Here is a 22,594-nt window from a genome sequence, read left to right on the forward strand (position 1 = left end):
TCCTTCCCAGCAGCCAGCTCTTGCTTTGGCAGGCATCACATTTGCTTCATGCAAAGCTGAGGGTATCCTGTGAACTGAGCGCTCAGGAAGGATCAGCTGTTCTTATCAAGTCCTGGTAATGTTTGATGTGAAGAGGATATAAGCCATATTGGGGCATTTCCATTCATCTCTGAAGCTCCTTGTAGAAAGAGCAAAGCTTTTCCTGATTTGCAAGTTCCTATTCCATTTCCAATCTTGTTTGGATTTTTTGGGGGCAGCAGGGAATTAGGAAAATATAAGCTGTTTTTCTTGCCAAGCGGCTAAAGAAGCCACTCCATGAAATGTAACTGTCAACAAAACATTCAGAAGACACTTGCTTGGAGGATTTTAGAGCCCTTTCTTCTGCTTTTAAGATTAATGGCAAATCCCTTTTTGACTTGAATGAGTTAGGTGAGGCTGTTATTGTGGAAACAAAGCCAGAAGCTACCTTATCTCAATAGACCATAAACATCAAAAAAAGATATTTCTGGGTTTGGTGACAATGATTCAAACTTTTGCTGCACTCACAGCCTGTTAGGTCAATAATTCATAGTTTTTCAGGGCTCCCAGCACTGTAACATCTCACCGGGTCTTCCCATAACCTAGAAGAATCACTGAGAAAAAAATCACTGGCTCAGGAGCAGAAGCCCTCAGATGTTGGTGTTGCAGCATTTCCTGGTGCCCCCCCCCCCCCCCCCCATCCTCCCACCAAATTATGGGAAATAACTGAAAACCACGGAATAAAAAGGTACTTCACATATATATCCAAACACGTTGAATCTCTATTCAGTGGAAACTGAAGATTGATTCACGTTCCCCTCCCTGCTCTAACTTGTTTCCTCATTTGTACAGCTGAAATAGAAATTTAAATTGGAAACACCACCCCACCCACCAGTATATTTCTTATATAGTTATATTTCTGTGGATAGCATAATCAAGAGCATGATTTTTCAATTATTTTGTTTTTCCTAGTCTCACCGTTTCCATTTGAATTTGTCTGGATACCTCCATCTATTCCCATTTTGTATGTGGCTTTTAATAAGTCTAACGTGTATATGCATGGCTGGTACAATAGGTACCAGCAAAACACATTCCATGCAATGCTATCCAGTAGTCACTCATAGGCTAATGAAAAGTCTGATCATACATATCACATTTTCCAGGAAAACTCTGTGTGTAACATTCAGAACTTTCTCTATGTGGAATGTATTTTTTTTTCTTCTGTGTCAACACTGGGAAGGGTCTTTTTCTTAGTGTTATTATTATGTGGATTACAGTTATAGCTCATGCAGATGAAAGTTCCAATTAACGTACTTAACTGTCTAGTGGTAAAAGAAGTGTTTTTTTCATTGCTTTTATAGTTTCATTGTTTTTCCACTCTTAAGCAACTACACACTTTGGGTTAAATTCTTTATTGCTGCAGCACCTTGAGCTTCCATGTAACAATTAAAGGTGTTAAAAAGCTCATTCACCATAACCCCTTATTTTGCATAGTTAACCGAATAAGCAAGACTAGCTGATGTGGTTATTAGTACTCATACAACAAATTAATAGAGAAAATTAAGCATATAGCTTATTCACAGATATTTACCACAGTCTATGTAGTCTAAAATTAGAATTGCTTATTACTGCATACATTATCTTTATTGTTGAGGTTACAATCAATAAAATCACAAATCTTTCTTCTCTTAGGGCATGACCGTAAGATGAATTAAACCAGTGAGGCCATTTTCCTTGCTTTCAATATGATTTGGATGGGGGAACAGGGATTTTTTCTGAGGAATTACTTCACAGAAAAATACAACCATTCAGGGCTGAGTTGATTATTACAATTCCTCTTACTCCTAAGAGACACTTAAAAGACCGTTTGTCAGATGATGGCTTTCTGAATTGTTGGGATCTCTCTTCTCTGTCACCCATTGGCTTTCAAAAGGCCCGTGTCAGCAGGCCAAACGCACCGAATAACTAATACATGAAGCAGCATTTCTCTCCAGACGAGTTAAATATTTGCTGCAGAGTTGGTCTTGTCTCATGCTTGCAAACTCGTCAGTGCTTAACCCCATGACCACACCACCTAAGCTCATTTACCCTAATGGAAGTTCACAGGCTTTCATCTACTGACTCACCCTGGAAGGTGAGTGGTTTGAAAGTTTAATATTCTAAATCATTTCCACACTTTATGGTGTTCCTGTTTATTGGTAGTTGTACCGCTTAATAGTGTGGGTACAACTTAATGGCACACCACCACATGACCTTAGCTGCACAGAGTCAAGGGGGATTCCTCCCTGTCCATCCAGCCCAGTGCTTCACCAAGAAATGTCACATTTGCAGAATCACCAGGTAACAGGACTCGCTTCTGAGCAGGGAGATGCCACTGGACTTCCAGACCTTTTCAACATCCCTTGTTCACAGCCAGATGTTTATCAGCACCTCCACACTGCTTATTCTCCAACCTGGATACAGGGTTATGGAAGTATTCAAGAGTTCTCAAAGTAGTTGCAAAAAGAGTGAAAGCCAAAGACAGGAATAAAGGTTTTTATGCTATAGTAAAAGCAATGTACAGTTAACATTTCATAGTGGTATAAAGAAAACCTTCTTACACATCGTGTTCTTCAGTAGGCTATGCATGACGTTTTGCACTAAGTTTAAACAAATCCTGCCGAATTTATACTGCAGCTTCATAGAGTAGCCAAATATCTGTGGGGAACAGACTACCACTATAAATACTTGGTGATTATGAGCTAAATACAATCTGAACTGAGGAACTGGGAAATTACTTGGGCAGTGCATTAGCCTAATGTGGCTTCTTATCTCCTTGCCCTGCACTGCTAAGGTGAATGGAAATAATACACTTGACACTTTGTTCTGTGCATAGCATATGCCACAAACATCAAGTATTCATAAACCCTAAGCCACTGTCTATCTGTCTATCGCTCCTTTGTGTTCTCCATGTAACCAAGCTATTGCAAATGTTCATAAAGAGAAAATACATGCAAATTAAGCCTGGTGATCTTGCACACAATGGGAATGTTTTCTGCCTTAAAACTGCCAATTTAGTGAGTGAGGTAGCAAAGGGAAGTGTTGTTGGACCATTCTGTAATTCAGAGAGGCTGATTGTTATTCCCTAAGGGCTGAGTACTGGCATAAAATCAAATATTTGGAGTAAAATCTCATTTTTACATGGATTCCTTAGCCCCTGTCCTTGTACAATAGAATATTTGGGGGAAGAGGCCTCCAATATTACAAGCGTAATATCAGCCAACAGTTGCACATTTTCTGCAATATGTTGCTTACGTTTGCTCAGGCCCAAACCTTAACACAGTCATTTTTGGGCCAAAAATTCTGCTGATGCCAGAGAAGATTCTAATATGAGACAGGCAAACTATAGCTACTGTAGAGAGACATTTATCTACATTTCCTATTAAAACTGCAGTATAGTAGCACCTGGCTTATGCAGGAGCAAACATAGTGGGAAAAATAACGTTGTAATCCCACCTGTATAGAAGCCGTGCAGAGGCGCAGACAGCAGCATGCCTGGGTGCTTTGATTAGCCACTGCTGCTCTTCCTAACCAGAGTGTCAATATTCTCTTCTTCTTTTTCTTCTGTTTTTATTTCTTTCTTTTTTTGCCAGAAGGAGGAACGTGTGAAGTTATAGCAGCACACAGATGCTGTAATAAGAATCGAATTGAGGAAAGATCACAAACAGTAAAATGCTCCTGTCTACCTGGGAAAGTGGCTGGGACTACAAGAAACAGACCTTCCTGTGTTGATGGCAAGTAGCTCCTCCTGTATATATGTCTCTGTTTGTGTACCATCCAGTAAATAGCTTTAAGTTTATAGCTTATGCTTAGGAACTTTGTTGTGCTCTCTGTTTAACGTAATGGAAAAGTCCTGATACATAAGTATGCATTTACACCACCTTGTCTGCTACTTCAGTGCATGGTTCTGTACACATGGGTCATGTTAAGATTTACTCAAAAGTGAGACTATAGCATTCAGTACAGGCACTTAGGTAAGTATAGCAGATCTGTGGCAGGATCAAGACCTTAATAAGTAACTGGACAAAATTACCCCTTGCATCACTTCACAGGACCACCCCCGGTGCCACAATAGTTCTGATTCATAAATATTTCAAAGGACAACAGCCATTCACTTTGATTTAACCAGCTATTTGAAAACTCAGTGGCAAAACAAAGATAAATAAATAAATCCTGTGATCTTGTCCTGTAACAAATACAACAGAAAGCTAGGAAAAAAAATAATCTTTGTCTTTTGAAATCACTGGTGCTGTTTTCTTGTCATGACAATTGTTTTTTTTTGCTGAAGGAAAACCACTGTGTTACTGTGTCTGGGTTTCATATCAGGTCTAGCTCCACAGGGTGTATTCCTCTTCGGGGCTCCCCTGCCACTGTTGTGAAGTAAAACCATGCAGCAGTCAGGGAGAGAGCCGCAGCTTCGAAGTGCTTAACAAAATATAAATCGCATAAAGAAGACTGGAAGTAGATGATACTAATCCCATTAGTTACCCTTCCCAAACAAGCTGCTCTGTGTTGCAGAATCCCTCTATGCAGCAGCTGTGTGAAATGAGGATCTCACAAAAATTCCTCACTGTCCTTTATAGTAAATGTCTGGTGCTGTTGTTTATATCACCTCACTGCCCAAAAGGGCTCAAAAGAGCCAGGTTTTGTTCTGGCTAGAGCCGAGGTGGGGTCTGCCTTGGGCTCTCCTCATCCTTCCAGGGGAATGGTGGTGTAGCTGGAGGTTTTGGAAGCAGCCAAGCTTTTCTCTTCAAGGCTGTCTCTTGACATTCAGCTTCCCCACAAGTGAGTGAAAGGGAGCAGCTCTACAAGCAAACCTTGGGAAATTTGTTTCTTCTGGGTACCTTTCCTCAATCACATGCTGAAAAGGCACTAGCAAGGGAGCAGTGGATGGTCTGGTTGTAGCCCAGTGTGGGGTAGGATTATGGGTGGGTGTTGTGGACTTGGGGATTGTGTAAACAAAGCTCTGAAGCTTGCACATTTCAACACTAGAAAGATGAGAGATTGGGGTGCCTTGGAGGGATGTTTTCTCAGCGAGTGTTTATGGTGTGTCTGCATCTCGTTTACATATTACAGATAGAATGAAAATGCTTTATTATTTCAAAAAAAGCATTTTTATATATACAAAATTGCTTTATTTCTATGAATCATGCGGTATTTCATAGCTTGTTACACTGAGAATGCAGTGCGTCTTCTGAGCTTGGGACTAAAAACATGCTATGCATGCATCTGGAAATGATTGTGCTTTAATCCACATTGTCATTCTGATATTGCCTGATTACCCTGATAAAAATAAGCTTTTCTTTTTCTATTAAGCACCCTCATAAAGCTGTAGGTGAAACCTGCAGCTGGTCTTAACCAAAGCTCAACTCTACAAGCCTTGAAGAATTTAATGTTCTTCAGCAGGTCATGAAAAACAGAGGCTGGATAGAGCAGAGAGACACCGTTAATTCAGATCTCATAATTCTGTTCAGAGAAGAGGAGCTCAAAGTATTCTGTGTGAAGAAAAAAGTTGGGGTGCAGGTGTGGACTGGAGCCTAATTGCTCTGTCAGGATTACAATGAAAAGAAATGTTATTGGGTGGAATTTTGAAAGGAATAGGGATAAAACAATGACTAATATAAAGCTAGTCTCATTGAAGTCATTGGTAAGATTCACAGTGACTTCAAAGACAACAAATGTGAACTACAAAGGAATGTCTTCTCCTTTCAAGTTTAGTTGTTGTAGTCGGCCCATAGCTTCTTTTGTAGATGCCTGGTGAACGGTTCAAAAGCCCAATATGCAGTTCATAAAAATTAATAGAAGGGGCATTTTCTTCTGCTTTTGTTTTATCCCAGACTTTGCTTTGTGACTTTGACATACTGACCTGTTTTAAGTCAAAACTTTGACCTATTTAGTAGTTCTGTTCTTGCTAAAGCAAACAAGCAAACTCCCAGAACTTCCCATGGGTGTCCCATTAGCGCCAGGATTTGAACTCACACAAAGATTTGGGATTTGCTGTTTCTTTTGCACACAGGGGCACTTCAAATTGCCATATACAACATTTTACCTCCTTTACCTACCATATTGAAGGGATTAAGCAATCTCACATTGAGTTTTACTCTGTATATGATTTCAAGCCATAATCTGTCACTGAGAAATCTTGCTTGGGTTCATTAATTAAAAATCCTTGGTTGTTCAGGTACACCAGTATACTCCCACCTGAACAGGCTGATCATCTTTGAGAAACTATAATGAGTGGGAGATCCCATGTTAGCAGTTTGACTCCCATCTGTGGTTATTACCTTGAGCCATCTCTACATATGGACGATGGCTGCTTAGTGATATGTATAAAACAAGCTGAACCTCAGGCTTTCCCTGTTTATACCATTTGCCAAACTGAGACTTAATGGAATCAGAATCAAACTTTTGGTGTTTGTCAGTCTAATTTCATCAGGAAAATACTTCATCAGGGCTGGTGCTTTTACAGTTTGAGTTCATGTCACAGAGGAGGGGTTGCATTGGCTTCCACTCCTATTGCTCCAGGACACAGCTGGCCTGTGTGGGTGGCACTGTGTGGAGAGCTGGCTTTGTTTTCTGTTTAATAGAGAATACAATTATACGTAGGAGTCAGCTTAACCTTTTTAATAAGTATCAAGAGTGATAAATGGTCCTTTTGTTCTCTTGCTGTGAGATCTCATCATGGGTAGCACACCATAGGACACCATAGCACATAGGACTAATGTATGCAGCCCTCCTCCTGAATGAGCTGAGTATGTGGGTTTGTACTATAAAACTATGAAGTGCGGGAAGTTGCCATGTATACCCAAGCATCACTTCCTGCCAAGTCCAACAAACTTGCAAAAGTATAGTGAAGCCAAGCTGTGGCAGCCTCAGAAGTTATAAATTATTCCTTGCTGCTCATTCAGTAGACACTGTCCTACAACCTGCCTCAATCACCAATGAATTATGTAGGAGCAACAATGAAAGCAAACAAAAGCCAAATCTTATCATGAAACAGAGATGCCAGTTTCTGTTTCTTTGCCTCTTGTGTTGTGCATTTACTTTCATGATTCCCTTCATTATTTCAAGGTCTTTTGTTGTGGTTTTTTTTTTTTTTTTTTTGAAGGATGGTTTTGAATGGTCCCTTTCCTTCCTACAATTTGTCTTGTGTGCCACTTGGCAGTAGCACATACCATGAGCATCAGTCTGTTCAGCTTTCTGTCACGGCTGTTATTATTTTCTCCATTTGTTCAAATACGTCCCCAGAGCAAGTCCAAATGGATTTGTGCTACAGTAGCTTTCCCCCACCACCACCACCACTTTTTTTTGGGGAGAAAGCAGTGTTAAGCATGTCTAGGGAGCCCTCTGCCTCCAGAGCACAGAGGGCTCTGAGCACAGCTCAGTGTTACCTACCCCACAGTGATGCTGTTGAACACAGCATGTACACTGGCTGTCTGAAGGTACCACTTCAACTCCTGATCTAATACCCTGCCCACACACTTCAGAGACAGTCCGGATCAGCAAAGGGCTTGAATTTGCAGCTCAGACTAGTGTGCAGACCCCTCTAGCTTTATGCTTTGATGAACCTGCTCTCTCTCATTTTCCTGTTACTGCAGGCGGTTTTGTGTGACATACAGGCTATTTCTGCAAGGGTTTCTCAGCCATACTTCTGAATTCACACCTTCCCTCTCCATTGTGCTTACAAACAGCTTGTCTTCCTCGTTTCAGAAGCCCATGAATTTTCCTCCTCCTGCAATAAGCTCTGTGGGTCTATGAGGGCACTCCGGTGTCAGCACAAATAGCTGGGATTTGTCCCCTTGCTAGCTATTGCATGACTAGTACAATTTATCCTGTGGGTTGAGGTTCTATTCCTTCCATAACTGCTTTCTTCTTTTGGTATTGCGGTTACCTAAGAGACATGTTCCCACTAGTGTCCTCTGTTTCTTTACAGCAATGCTTCTTGCATCTTCCTGGTAGGGTCAGTGTGTGCATGACAATTGTTCTCTCAGGTGTCAAGCCCACATCCTTTAGAAAATCAGTTGGTGGCTCCAAAACTTTAGTTGTTTTTTCTTAAGTTAATTTTCTGTTATTCCATGTAAAAATAAGAGAATTCACTAAACAAACAAACAAAATCCCCTCATATAGTTCTCTTTTTTAAATAGATATTTGTCTTTTTTAGAATTTTTCCCCATTCCCAGTAGCACTTTTACATTAAGTGGGACAAAGATTTCTTCTATTGTTAATCTTATTCATTACTTCATCTTACTGATACAGAACAGCAAAATGAAATTAATCCAGTATTTCCCATTCTCCCAGATCAGCTTTGGATAACGTCAAATTTCAAATCATAGAATCACAGCATCATCCAGTATTTCCCATTCTCCCAGATCAGCTTTGGATAACGTCAAATTTCAAATCATAGAATCACAGCATCATTCAGGTTGGAAAAGACTTTCAGGATCATCAAGTCCAACTGTTAACCCCGCACTACCAAGTACACCACTAAACCATGTCCCTAAGTACCACACCTACACATCTTTTAAATACCTCTAGGGCAGCCTGTGCCAATGCTTGACAACCCTTTTGTCCTATAATATATGAAATATTAACATGCATGTACATACTTCAGATTTCTATTAGTTTGAGGATTATCCATCACTAGCCACCATGTGACCCTGTGAATTTGCATCAGACCTCATCAGGGCAGCATTAAGAAATTAAATACAAGTCTTAATTAACCATTGGGAGCACTGTGACATCTAATGCCTCTCTGTGCCAGCACCTCACAACTCTCCACTCGTGCTACTGGATGGTTGGTACTACACATCCTTATTTTTCCATGTGCAATAGTGGGAGCAGAGAGGACAACATTCATCAACACATGCTCCCTTTGCTGGCACTTGGCCTTCTTTCTTTCACCCAGGACCTGCAAACGCAAACGTCATATCAGGTATGTCAGTCCTTGGGCAGACATTAAGTGCAGCCACGGTGTTGACATGAGCTAATTTCTTTTATTTTTTAAATTATGGATGTCTGCTGTACAGTGAGCATTCATTATTTGAGTGCCTTGTTCCTGCAGTACAGACGTGTAGCATATCCCCCCATGAGACCCTGAGCTGGTGCTCAGCCCAGGCACCCTCCTGTGCTACCCCAGCTCGTACTGGCTAAGAGATGGGCATGGTAAATACAGAAACTTCCTGGCTCTCCCTGGAGTGAGTGCGGAATTCAAGTGCTGCAGAGTCAAATGAAAGATTCCTATTGACTTTGGGTCAGGTCCTTAGTAAATGCTTTGTTAGATATAATCCTGTATCTATCAGCACTTACATCAAGTGAAAACGGTTCACAGTCACAAGCCAATAGTTTTCTATTTATCTAATGTGTACATTAGGTGGTATCACTAGAAAGCCTTTTTTTTTTCACACTCTGAAAATACTTCAAATCAATTGTTATTTCTTGAAGAAAGAGGGAAAAATACATTTTGAAATCCAAGGAGTCAGCTCTTCATCCCTCTAGCTGTGTTTCGGCCTAGATAAGAAGAAATCTCAGGGTCCCATACTATTAATGCACTGTCTATATGAATAACGAGCAGGCTTGGTGAATTATTCCACACTCCTGGGAAAATCTATAGTCCTGTCCTTCTGCAGCACCAATGGAACGGAGCAGGAGACTTGTATTTTTTTTGACTTGGTGAATTCAGATTACTTCATTTGTAAGGAGGAAGAAAAATGTTTCTGTTCCCCACTGACACCTATTTGATAAGCTCAAAAAGAAATTCAGTATATCACATGCACTATTAAAAAGAGGATATATATAGAGAGAAGCCAACTGTATAGTGGAGTATTTTAAGACTTTGCTTTTGTGCAAAACCATGAAATGCCCTTGCAGCCACCCTGAAATTACAGCCAGACCCTGAGAGGTGCTGGCTTCAGGGGAGCAAAAGCAAAACTGGCAGTGATGAGGCAGAGTAATTAGTTCATTTACCAAGGCACAGCAGCTCTCATTACCAGTTTGCCTTCTAATCTGCAGGGCAGAAGCTGAATGGAGCAGAGGGGAGGTGTGTGCTTGACCCTGCTGATGGTGGGTGAGCTTTTGTGCTGGAGCACAGTAGCACCTCCTGAACCCAGGAGCAACCTGAGGAGAGCAAACAGTCCATGTTTCTCCCTGAACAAGTATGTGTACAAGCATATGTATGTGTGTGTATACATATATATATATAGCTGTGCACATGCTGCAGAGTCATCCTGCCATGGGTCGTACATCAATGCAGTGCAGTTCAGATATGTATGTATATATGTTTCCAGTGATTAAGGTTCACAGGGGAGAGATATTCAAGGGTCAAATTCAAGCCAACCTGAGCCAAAGTCTGCAGCAAGGGCTGCTGAGCCAGGCGCTTCCCTTCTCTCAGAGAGGGCTGCATTGTTTGTGCTGCATGCAAACATCCACCAGGCATTAGGGGGAAGTAGATGGATGATCATGTCTTTTTGGTGTGAAGATGGTGCAGCTAATGAGATCGTCTGACTGTGGGCTTATGTGAGTACATCTTCATCTCAGCTATAATTTGTCTCCCTACCTATCTCTTACATTTCTTTCTTTTCCAATCGACATTGCGGTTTCCTGCGTAGCAAAGCAACCACCCTTTTTAATATCAAGCCCATAGAACAGCTGACTAATCCACCCCTGATGAAGTACAGAGAGCTCACTTAAATCCCAATTTCCACAAGAAAAACATTTTCTTTTTCTACTTAAGAGGGGAAAAAAGCCATCAGTCAAGGCACTGTCTCCATCTGCGTGAGGGGTGGTCATTTTTCCAGGCTCCAGCTGACAGGTTTCAGTGCTGACACAAAGCGAACAGAGCCCTCGCAGCCAACCAAGGTGTACAAGCCGCAGCCTTATGGTGGAATTAGAGAACGGCATGGCTGCATAGCAGTGTGAAGACATACAGGAACATATAATTACTTCACCTCCGTACAGAGGAAAGTAACCTTTCTCTCAAATACTTGCAATAAGCTCACTACAGGCTAAATGGAAAAACAGTAGGAGTTTTCTCCTCTTATACGTATCTTGAAGTGTTAATCACAGCACTGGAAAGAGCCTGGTAAGGGGGTTTGGGGGCACAGAGAGCTGGCACGGAGGGCAGCTGACCACAGCGGTGTGCCAGGCACTGCAGGGAAAAAGAAGCACAAGCTGGGTGGGAACAGCCACAGGCAGGACCACGCAGGTGAGCCCTATGAGTTCAGGTAGCGTAAGGATTGGCAAGCATGGAGGACAACTCAGAGAAGGGGTTTTCATAGCTTTTGCACACACTGATCTACCTCAATGAGCCCAGAGGAGGCCTGAGGAGGGGCAGCAGCCCTCTGCGACCTATCTGCAAATACACAGATGGTGGATGTAGAGGCAAAAAAAGCTTCAGGGATACTCACTCAACCAGCCAGCATCCAGAAGTGCTGAGGGAGAGATCTCCAAATGTCAGGAACTAGATGGAAGAAGCCTGTCCAAGAAGAGATCACAGGGCTGGAGTGAGTAGTTGTGTGTCAGAGCCAAAAAGCTTTGCTTGGGGAGTAACAAAGAAGTAGCTCAGCAGAGTAAGATCTGGATATCTAGGAGGTGCTTTTGTGTAAGACACTTGTTGTAATCGTATCCACCACACCTACCACAAGATATGGAGTCTGGTCTGTGTCTGCAGCAAGGCAGCAAGCCAAAGAGCTTTGCTACCGTTTACTACATCTGTATGGAGTGATGTTACCAGCTGTTGCAGGATATTGTGGCAACTCAGGAGTAACAGGTTTAAACCATTACAGCATACATTTAAAAAACCACTTGATTTATCTGTGCTTTGTTGCACGTTCGTATGTGGTCCAAGTGCAGCATGCAAAACACATTCAGAGAGTGGTTTGACACCCTGAGATGGATTTTCAGCCGGTATAAACTGGCTCTTGAAATCCAGCGAGACCTGCTAGTTTCTGCCAAATGATGGCATGATTAGTTGAGTTTAGGAGAACAAACAGAATGGCAACTGGCTATTAATCCTTGTTCACAGTCTTCAGGGAATATATGGGACCAGCATTCAGCTCATCGGTGGCCAAGAGGAGCTTAGAGAAACATTAAGGTCGAGTTAGCATCTGTGCTGTATCCTCTTATACCAAATCTTTGCAGTAATTCAGATCATAATCTGTCTTTGCCAGAAAGACCATATTACTAAACAGGTAATTCTGCGTAAGATCATGTCATACATCTTTTCTGCATCAGATACTGTGTTTTCAGTGCACCAGGGCTGTGAAATGCTGCTTGTCTACAGGTGTCTTTAATACAGTACAGAAAATACGTGATCAGATTATTGCAGAGCATTAGGTCTTTTTTTCTTCTCTTTCAAAGCTAGCTTCTATCTATAAACATGGAGCTAGTTCACAGAGCTTGAATGTGGTTTGTAGAATTAGGACTTGAATAAGAAAGAAGTGGATGATTAAGTAAAAATGAGAAATGCTGTTATATTGTGTGCTCTTTCTAAATTAGGAGACAAGAACCTGAAGTTATTATACACTGAAACTTTAAAGAGGCAGCAACCAAATTTTTGTAAGAAGAATACATATCATTAATCATTTTACTGTTGCAGTGAGTTCAAGAAAAGAGTCACTGATTTAGCACTGGGATTGTCCACTGTGTTGAACCACAAGAATTAATCTGGCAACTGCAACTAGAGGCGGACAAAGTCAACAAGTGTTTAATTGATTTCAGAGAATTGATTATCCATAAAATTGACCACAGGCACATTTCCAGTTCCTCCCCTCATAATACAACCAGGCAGCCCTAGGACCCAAACCCCTCAGTAGTTTCTCAGCCCGTAGTCTGTTTTGGGGTGATTTTCAAGCATTAACACTACAGAATTGCCTTACTTTTAGGAATCAAGTAAGTACATTGCAAGCAAGGGATTTATTTCAAATCTTAGACTTTGTGCTGAGGGAGGGTGCTGTTCAGCACGTACATAGCCTGCAGGTTTTGGAACAGGTCTCTGTATGTAGGTGTTAGAAAGCAGTCTCAAAGCATTATTCCTCTTTGGGAGTTGTTTTCGTAGACCATTCAGTTTACTACAATAACTGTTCAAGGTTAAGCAAGCACAAGTGCTGATGTAGGTTGGCAAAATTCAATAATATGTAAGAAATTGCTGCCTTTCTCTTTTGAAACTATCATGCAAAAGGCAGAGGTATGGAAAGGAGCCGTGCCCTGTGTCATTAGTACCTATTCTACAGGCAGATAGATTGCTTTTAATATGTGGTCTTGTGTTATCATTTCCTTTTGATTACAATTCCTAGGCAGCAAGCATACAGCAGAGTTTTCAAGATGCAAGTGCATGGTCAGTACATATTTTTTTGTCTTCCTAATGTGCCCAGGACTCACAAACAGCAAGGTGAAAACATCAGCACAAACCATCACTCAGGAATGAAACTGAGAAGCAAATGACACTGTCCTGAGGACAATGGCAAATCTCCCATTAACTCAAATGAGAGTAGAAGACATATCTCTGTATAGGTTTTATTATTACAAAATGCCCGTTCCTTTTTCTTCAGACCCCTCCACGGAATGCCATCAAATGCTGTTGTATGTAATACAGTTATGCAAATACCAAATGAACTCTATTTCCTTTGGAAATTTCCTTTGTTCGTCTTGAAAATTGCTAACTGGATGAACATACGTAAAAACAAGAGCCTGTAGTCCCTGTTAAATAAAGGAAACCAAAGCGCATTCGCGTAATGAACATTTGTCTCACATTTGTGAGATCATTATCCGGGGACAGGAGGGTGATCGCTGCTTTGAACCACAGAGCACAGGAATGAAACAGTAAAGAAAATCCATATAGTTTTTGACAGGTTGTGTTTCCTCTGGGATTCAGCTGAGCAGCAAAGGCTGGGCCTCATTGTTGCACTGGTGCTGTTCATTTCTCTTGCTTGTCTTTGTACTGTGATGAATTCGTGAATGTGAGGCAGGGAATCAGGCAAGGAATCTGTGGCAGAGCTGGAGAAGCATAATGCTTCTCTCTAGCACAGTGAATGGACCCTTCCTGGGATGGATGTACAGTTCTGTCCACTCAGCTTCAAGAAAGAAGGTGAATTAAGTTATGGGATAAGATGTGTAGAAAGACTTTGGCTGCTTAGATTAGGCAGCCTCTACCAAGAGAGATGTAGGGCAGCAAAGCAAAGGGTGATATTTTCTCTCCCCCTTCCTGCTGAGGAGTGGAGTGATCAAGCAGGTTCAGTGGGCACCTGCAATCCAGCCAGAGTCAACCCACCACAATGAATTGCCTTTAACATAGCATGAATTCATTCAACCTGGAAAAATAAATCTTATAAAACCAAATCACATTGTTTGCAAGCCATTACATTTCTTACCAAATAAAGGGTGAAGTCTGGGGGAGTTGTATGATAGTTTTTGAAAGGCAATTTTTGAAAACAAAAATGATTTGTCAGTGTTGTGACTTAATTAATATAAGAAGGGGGGATAAAGTTGCCAAGCAGATACATGGAAAAGTTTCATCCCATTTTGAAGTCTTTAGTTACAGTTTGACTTTGATACAGTAATTTTTTATTGTTTGGCTGGCTCACATTGATATCCTTTTTATTTGCAATAACATGCTGATGAATCAGTTTTAGCAGTGGAACCAATTAATTCTCCATTATATGTATTGACTTAGATTTTTTTAATCTATTCTGTTTGTCAGAGATGGCAGTGCTGGACTATTTCTGCTGCTCCTCTGAAACAATTCTGTGTGGTCATTGCAAAAAAACCCAGCATTTGCAAACACAAATTAAGCATATTATAGCCTTGCTACCTGGCTTCCATTCTTCAAACGACCCCTGGTGCCCACAAGTGGGGATTCTAGCATAAGGTATCACTTTGAGTTTGCAAATTTCCCAGCTGAGTTTGCTCATTAACACATGGCAGGATGGGAACTATGATCAGAAATGATCTGTAATTACAGTGGACATGGTCTAGTTGTATTGTGTGTAGTCAGGTTTGGTAAATAAAATGAATGGGGGAGGTTTTGAAACTCCTAACTTTCAAATGTGATTACATATACCACCCAGATCGTGTTTTACAGTTACTGTTTGCTGGCACTGAAAACCTTTTGAAAACTGATACAGTTTCCTAATAAAAGGAACAAATTGACAAACCAGGCTAAAGGCTTATGCTTATGAATGTAGCAAACTTTATGCAAAGGCCTTTAGTGAAAACTCCTGGAAGTGCATGCTGTATTGAATCAGTATAAATCAGGAATAATCAGGAACACTCATTTGTAACAAGCTTTGGGTTAAACCCTTTCCATGTGAACCACTTCCATTTAAACTCATTATTTATGGTAAGCATAGCCACACTCTTCATGCATTTTGCATATTCAATTTTCAAGCCAAAATATAGGAGCTGCATTAGCTTCAGTCCTCCCAGCAGGTAATCAGCCTCCTGCAATATCAAACCTTATGTCACCGACAGTAATAGGCTGAAATAGTCAGAGCCTCATAAGGACTGTGCCTGCCCAGTTCCTATTAAAATTAATGGGCACTGGGCATCCATTCCCTCTAGGCAGCTTGGAAAATATCATCCAAAATGTAGTTGTAAGTATTAACCTTTAGAAGTTAGTGTTGGCAGACTCCTACTGCTCTGTACCACTCTCCAAAATCAGTAGCTCTGATGAGGCATGAGAGCCTCAGTTTGATGGGACTATGTCCTTAGAGGCTGCTGGTGGGGAGCAGCTGTGGGCAATTTGCACCTTCAGGCTGTTTTGGCTGAGCACAGAAGGCAAATTGTGAGGTTGCTCTACCATTTGCACGAGGAACAGCCTGAACTGAGTGTGAAGGGTTCCCCCCACCCTGGTTTTCAGAGGAGAGGAAGCCAGTCCTGTAAAGGTCAGTAGAGGCGGTGTGAAAAACTCTAAGTATGATGGAATACAGAAGTCTGGGGCAAAAATGCCAAAAGTATTACAGAATAACTGTTAAAATAAACATATTTGGCATAGGAAAAAACCTGCCTGTGAATGCTTTTATGTATTAAGCCCTGTAAAGAACTTCTTCCCTGCTGATTTAACTTTCTTTAATTAGGGTTTTTTTCCCTTTCCTGTCTATATTTGCAAAGAAAAATAGTCTGGCATTTGAAAAGAAATAAGGGATTAGAATAATTTATTATTGGATTACTATTAAACCAGTAGAAATAGCAATAGCAATTCATGTTTATAAACAATCTCCAGGTCTAGCCCATACAGATGGTGACCTGTGAGGAAGCAGTGTTACAGGAATAAATTGGCTGTGGTTTAGACTGAATGATTTCAACCCAACTAATAAATTCTTAGTAGTGTGTGCCTGAAATATTAACACAGTAGTTGGAGAGCAAACTGTCCCCTTTTAAAGTTTTTTCACCAAATACTCCTAAAATAACCAAAGTGTAATCAATACACTCAGCTAACAGATTGTTCATGGACACAAAATACATTCCTAAATCAAATAAATTGCTAACTGTGAAGCATTTGCTAGGCTCTGCTTTACATAGAAGCAAATATAACACACTGGTCTCTATTACTGACTGCTGCTAAAAATGCAAAGCTATAAATGTGCTCTTTCAATTTCAACAGTGCATCATTAGTAGGAATCCTGCAAGGACCACCTGGATCTTAATGACCTGTTACACTGCAGCTTCACCACCACTGTGAGTGCCAGCTCTGTTTTTTTTGGTGGATACCTGTGCCATTTTAGGAAGTAGTAATTGTATTTTGCTGCATTTTTCTGCATTTTTATTCTGGTGTTCTTATTTTTTACTTTCTCTTTCTAAGTATGACTGTCTAATAATCATGGACCTGGAGGAAATGTGTTATCCAGATACATAAGCAGTGCTGGCAGACCTCAGAAGAAGCGAAAGGGCTGGCCACAGCCCTTCCTGACTCTGCTGAATCTGCATGTTCTGAGCAGAATTATGGGCAAGGATTACTGCAGTATCCCTGTGCTCAGGGTATGGATGGTGTGCTTGTTCTGCTAGCTTTTCCTGAAATAGTAGGGCTTGCTAAATGTAGCCTTCTGTAGAATACAAATCAGCTACGACAGCGTGGTGTCCTGCTTGTACAACGAGTTTTGGTTATGTCTGCCTTTGTGTTTGCTCACTTTGTGGCATACTGCGATATGTTAAAGAATGTAGATGCCTCTGCTTCCTACCACATTTTTTCAGCTAAAAAGGACAGGTACCTGGAATTATTACAGTATGGGTTTTGCTTGTTTTTTCACCAAGAAAACAACACTGTAGTTGAGAGGTCGTTGCCAGGAGTTTTGCAGAGTCCAGGGGGGCTATACTTGCACTCCGAAGTCTAACAAAAAAACCCCACAATCTACTAGTTTATGCTGCAAAACAAGGCAGGCATCCAGCAAGAGCAAGAACACAGGCTTTGTGTAGTGGAAAAAAGAAAACGTGGGCTGTGGGCAGCACAGGAGTGAAGAGAGGTTACACTGCAGAATGGGAACAGACTTGCTGTGTTAGGTGATGCTGAATACAGTAAATAACCTCAAACATTTGGAATGTTTTTTGTTTCTTAGAAACCTCAAAGAATATGCAGTAACTGAATAGATTAAAAATGTAGACTATTCAGATTGCTGTTACTGTGTCTGTAAAGGATGCGATAAAAATATACAGCATGGGATGCAGAGAGAGCAGACCCACAGCTCCTGTTCTACTCTCAGTCTGGGGAAACCATAACGTAAAAGGAGATATTGCTGCAGCCTGTTTTCCATTCCCATCCAAAAATACTCTTCCTTCCAATTTCTCTTTGGTGTCAAAATAAATGAAAATGTTTCATAGTGATTAATGGTGTGCTGGCTTCACAGTGAATGCTGGTGGGGATACAGCCCATCAGTGGAGAGGATATTTTCAGAAAACCTCATCATATTTTGTTTTCACTTTATGCTGACATGTTGAATTTTGGCAAAAGAAGTGATGAAATTCAGCCAGTTACATAAGCATCCATGTGTGCACATAGACACACATGGAGAGGGAGAACCACTTGGAGATTCTGCTCCTGGAAGGAGATACCTCTCAGGAGAAATGCTTTGTTGCTTAACACATGCTGGACTTTGGTTGCTATTTGCACTTGGTTTGTCCTCTTCAAGGGTTATGTTTGCAAGGCAGGACTGTGGGAGCATCCCTGTGGTCCTTAAGACCACTCAGTGTTTCATGGCACTGTGGGAACAGGCAGCCACTGGGAGGCAGGTTGATGGCAGATGAAGGCTTACCTGCCCCTAACCCTATCTCTGTGCATATCATCATGTGCCATCTTTGAGGACAAAAAGCAGTGGCAGATGCCACAACATCCCTGTTTTCTTTCGGAGATTGGCTTAGTTATTTAAAAAGTGCTTACAAGGTTTTGGGAAGAGGACTGAAACAATCTGCACCCTAATTCAAATCAACCCAGAATGTCATCTAGGTTTTGATAGAGCTTGTTATACATAAAGCCTATATGGTATTTATTCACTTAGAGACCTTAACTATTATGTACAGAAAAGAATGACTACAGCATAATATTGTTTCTTTCACTACCATTGATCTTTAGTTTCCTGCTTCAATTTTGTCATGTAAAATAAGGGTGGTTTTTTTGTACTGCTGTGTATGTGAGATGTTTAAAACTTGCTTGAGATTTTGATTTCCAGAGGCTTCCTTAAGGCTGAGGTTGTAGCTTATCTAATATTTTGGCACAGTCTAAACTCTGTGTTGTAAAAGTCAATTTAGTTCTAAGCTGTTGTTTTCACCACTACAGTGAATAATCCAATTTTTAATTATTTTAGATAGTATTTTATTAATTTTATGTATTATTTACTTAAAATTTAGTTGTGTGTCATTATCACAATTTTAGTGAGAGGGACACTGGAGGAACCAAGCCTTGCTGGAATAGATTGTTATCCAGTGTAACATATTGATCAGGTCAAGCAGTAAATTAACAGGAGCAGAACACCATTAAATTTTGAACTTAATTGCCTTCTACTCTTAATTTCTATTGGATATAATCAATAGGTGCCAGAGGAAAGTTAAAAGAGTTATTTAGCAAGCTCCTATTTCCTGCGGCATAATGGAAAACTACTGTTTCGTCCTCTAGTTGATGCAAATAATGTGCAGTTCAAGTGTGGTCACTTAAGCATTTTATCAGACTCACTTTTAGTTTTGCCTTGATTAATCTTCATCCCTTCCAGAAAGAAATGTAATTTAGTGACGCAAGCTGTTCTGGTTTAGCTGCCCCTTTGGTCATTGAACTTACACTGGTGTTGCAGCAAAAGATCCCTTTCCCTCCAGAATCTCTCCAGCCTGTATTCCTGTCTCTAGCAATGCACACACAGAGCGTCTTCCGAGTGGTATTCTCAGGCCAGTATCTTTTAATATAATATCCTTTTCCAAGTAAAGACCATAGCCTTGGTCTTGACTTTTCTTCTTGGTTCTTCTGCTAGCTTTCTGGGGCAAGTTGCTCATCTTTCTTATTTTCCCTTCCTGCAAAATACTAATCAATTGCCTTCACCAAGGTCTGGTGTCAAGCTGATGAAGTCTCTTCTAGTACTTCCTGTGCCGATGACACATCTTGTTCTGTTCTCTAGCCTACTGTTCAGTTTGTTACTTCTTGTGTCTCATGTTTCCCTCTATGGTAATATCTTTACTTGCTGTTGAATTTAAGTATTGCTTATCCTGCTGTAATCTAAAACCAGTTCCTTATAAATCAATATCTCAGTGCTGTTATTATTTTTACACCTCTTTGAACACCCTTTCTATTTACCTAGTCTTCTGCTAATAAAATGCTGCAAAGAAAACACCATATTTCAGGTGGGCCTCTGCTAAAGCTTTATAACCAGTATCAGTGTCCTGTGGAATCACAGGGACATTAAAAAGCCATGGAAGAGAGGACAGACATCTGATGTAAATCAGAGTATTATTGCAAATTTTGGTGGGCCTTGGAAGCTGTATTACTGAAACAGCACATAGAGTAAAACAGGCCAAGGTAATCATATCTCATATTTCACAATAGTGTCAGTTCTGTGCCAGTGGTGCTATTCCATATTTATAGCTTTATATTGGCATAAGGCAATTTACATTCAAGCTAATGGGAGTTTTCCAGGAGTGTTGATTCAAGCTCTTGATGAGAAATGACTATAGCCCCTTTTGCACATCTTTACAGCAGAAACAGCAGTTAGAGAAGAGTCTACTTGAGATTTTATGAAGTGGTGCATAATGAAGCACCAAATGGACAGACCTTCATAGAAGTCTAATTTTCTAAGACATCTGACCTATGCTCCCTCTGAAAACCAAATATCTTCAGGGAGTGGCAAGTTACCCACCTCAAAATTGAGTTAACACATTCAGTGAGTCTTGCTCTGAAGTCTTGACCTTCATCTGTCCACAATTCTCTCCATTAAGAAATGTGGATTACAGGTATTTTACTGTGAGCACACTTGATTTTATTCAGGTCCAGTTTATTTGAAGAAAACATTGCTTGCTGTCTATGCAAATTCAGAAACTGCCATCATCAAAAGAGCTGAATATGAATTTACCTCTTTGACAGTTATTCTTTGTCACATTATTTTGGTTAACAGCGAATTCATCACACGGGAGAAGAAAAAATAAAGCCTCTTGACAGTTACAAGGAATTAACAGTGCTTACAATAATATATTTTCCAAGGGAAGGCTAGAGGGCAGGGTTTGACAGCAGTGAAGCTGTTCCACATATAGTGACATCCTGTGACCATCATTAGCCTGGATTTTACCTTTATAGAGAGAAGACTTGTTCATCTGTGTTACCAGCATGAATTGTGCAAGGCTTTGCAGTCCCAGCTCGCAGGAGAGGCTGAAATCCTCCTGTTCTGATCATTCTACCTGTGCCAACTGCACCACTGCACCTTATATTTTGAGGTGACAGAAGAGTTGGTGTTGTACCTATGATATATTAGGGAACTGAATCAGAAAGCCCAGGTGCCCACGGAAACCTATGGCCAAAAAGGAAATTGTACATGAGACTAATTGAGTATTCTGGCCAGGGTAGTTTTGGCAATTATAATAGCATTCACCATTTCCCATGGAGAAGAGCTTCTGCTTGTGTCTCACACTTCTGCCAAGAAAAAGATAAAAGAAGATTTTTCTCTATGTCACTGAGGAGAATCCCCTTTTCATCCAGATTAATTATGCTGTCTTCAAGACGCCAGATTAATCTGTCTGTGATATCCCTTGTGCATTGTTTCTAGACTAACACTTATCTGTATTTGTTCTTTCATGATCAAATAAAAAGCTAAATCACATGTTAGTCCTTTTCTGCCACCACTGCCATGAAAAAAATCTACAGAAACAGTTCAGTCCAGCTGAAGAAGAGAGGTACAAATAGATTGCTCATTATGCAACCAAAGATTTGCTGTGCACTAGGGTAAAGTTTCACCTTGAGTTGCCTCATAAGAAACCTCTGAAGGAGATGCTTTAAGCATTTGACACAGTTCCCTGAAAGGGCAGCAAAGAGAAGCAGCTTAGATGACATTTTGATGTTGTGGCCAACCCTCTCTTGAGCCTTCTCTGGCTTTTTCTGAGTGCCTTGAAAGGGAAGTAGCCACCCACACCATGCAGCATCCCAGGTCCACTCCAAAATTCTACATGAGATCCCCATGCAGTGGTGGATCCCCAACTGTTTTGGGGTGAGATGTGGATAGTAAGTCAACATTTATGTTAAGGTTGATCATGAGTATAGTTTGGCTCAGTTGAAGCTTGTTGTCTGACTTGCTGTCATCATAAAAACCTTGTGAGCTATAAATTATTGCATTATAGGTATGCACAGTAGGAAAGGCAGACAAGGTAGGAACTCCAAGACACACATGAATTAGGATTAAATGGAGCAAACTAATTCTCAATCAGATCCAGTCACCATTAAAACGAAGAAGATAGAAAGAGACAGAATCAAAATTATTGAGATAACAGATTGCATTTCTGGTTAGGAAGAAGACTTGTATTATGAAATGCTGGTGAATTTAATGTTCAATTCTATCCTTATTTGTCATGCACATTGTAAGGTATATTTGCAGTCATCACCTTCTAGTTGAATCAGGGCAGTGAGCTTTTCTTAGAGTACTTTATGTTTTATAGCTTAGAGCCTTGGCAGAAGTCCATCTATGGTGAAGATTCACATTGGTGTTAGGCTGGGGACTGCAATTGTTGCTGTTCTGTCTGCACTCTGCTGTGTTTGTGGAAGGATCAGGATTGGAGCTGTGAGGGTTTTCTCATGATCTCTAAATCCAGAAGTGCATTTGCACTAGTTTTACCCCTAGAAAATCGTCCATTGCTTACAACTCACTTTCCTGAGAAATAATCAGACAAGGCATACTGTAAGGCAGGCTTATTTTGTTCATGCTAGAATATAGTATATGCTGGATATGGTAGAAGAAATTATACTAGAAGGTAACTCTATTTATGACCCAAAAAACCCCACCACATAACAACAAACCCCCATTCCCCCCAAAATTAAGGAAAAAATCAACCAAACAAACAAAAAAACCCAACCCCAGCTCATTGGAGGCTTTTC

General features: G+C 40.7%; 1 protein-coding gene across 1 annotated transcript in view; it reads left to right on the forward strand.

Moving 5' to 3' along the window:
• Positions 1–22,594, forward strand: part of TAFA1 (TAFA chemokine like family member 1) — a gene marked incomplete at both ends in the record, with an annotated part of 211,365 nt that overhangs the window by 167,704 nt on the left and 21,067 nt on the right. The window contains one exon of the mRNA XM_080625539.1: positions 3,651–3,791. Within this exon, the coding sequence (XP_080481665.1) occupies positions 3,651–3,791 (141 nt within the window). The remainder of the gene's footprint in view (positions 1–3,650; positions 3,792–22,594) is intronic.

The sequence above is a fragment of the Psittacula echo genome, assembly GCF_963264785.1.
Source record: "Psittacula echo genome assembly, chromosome: 9".
Lineage (NCBI taxonomy): Eukaryota > Metazoa > Chordata > Aves > Psittaciformes > Psittacidae > Psittacula > Psittacula echo.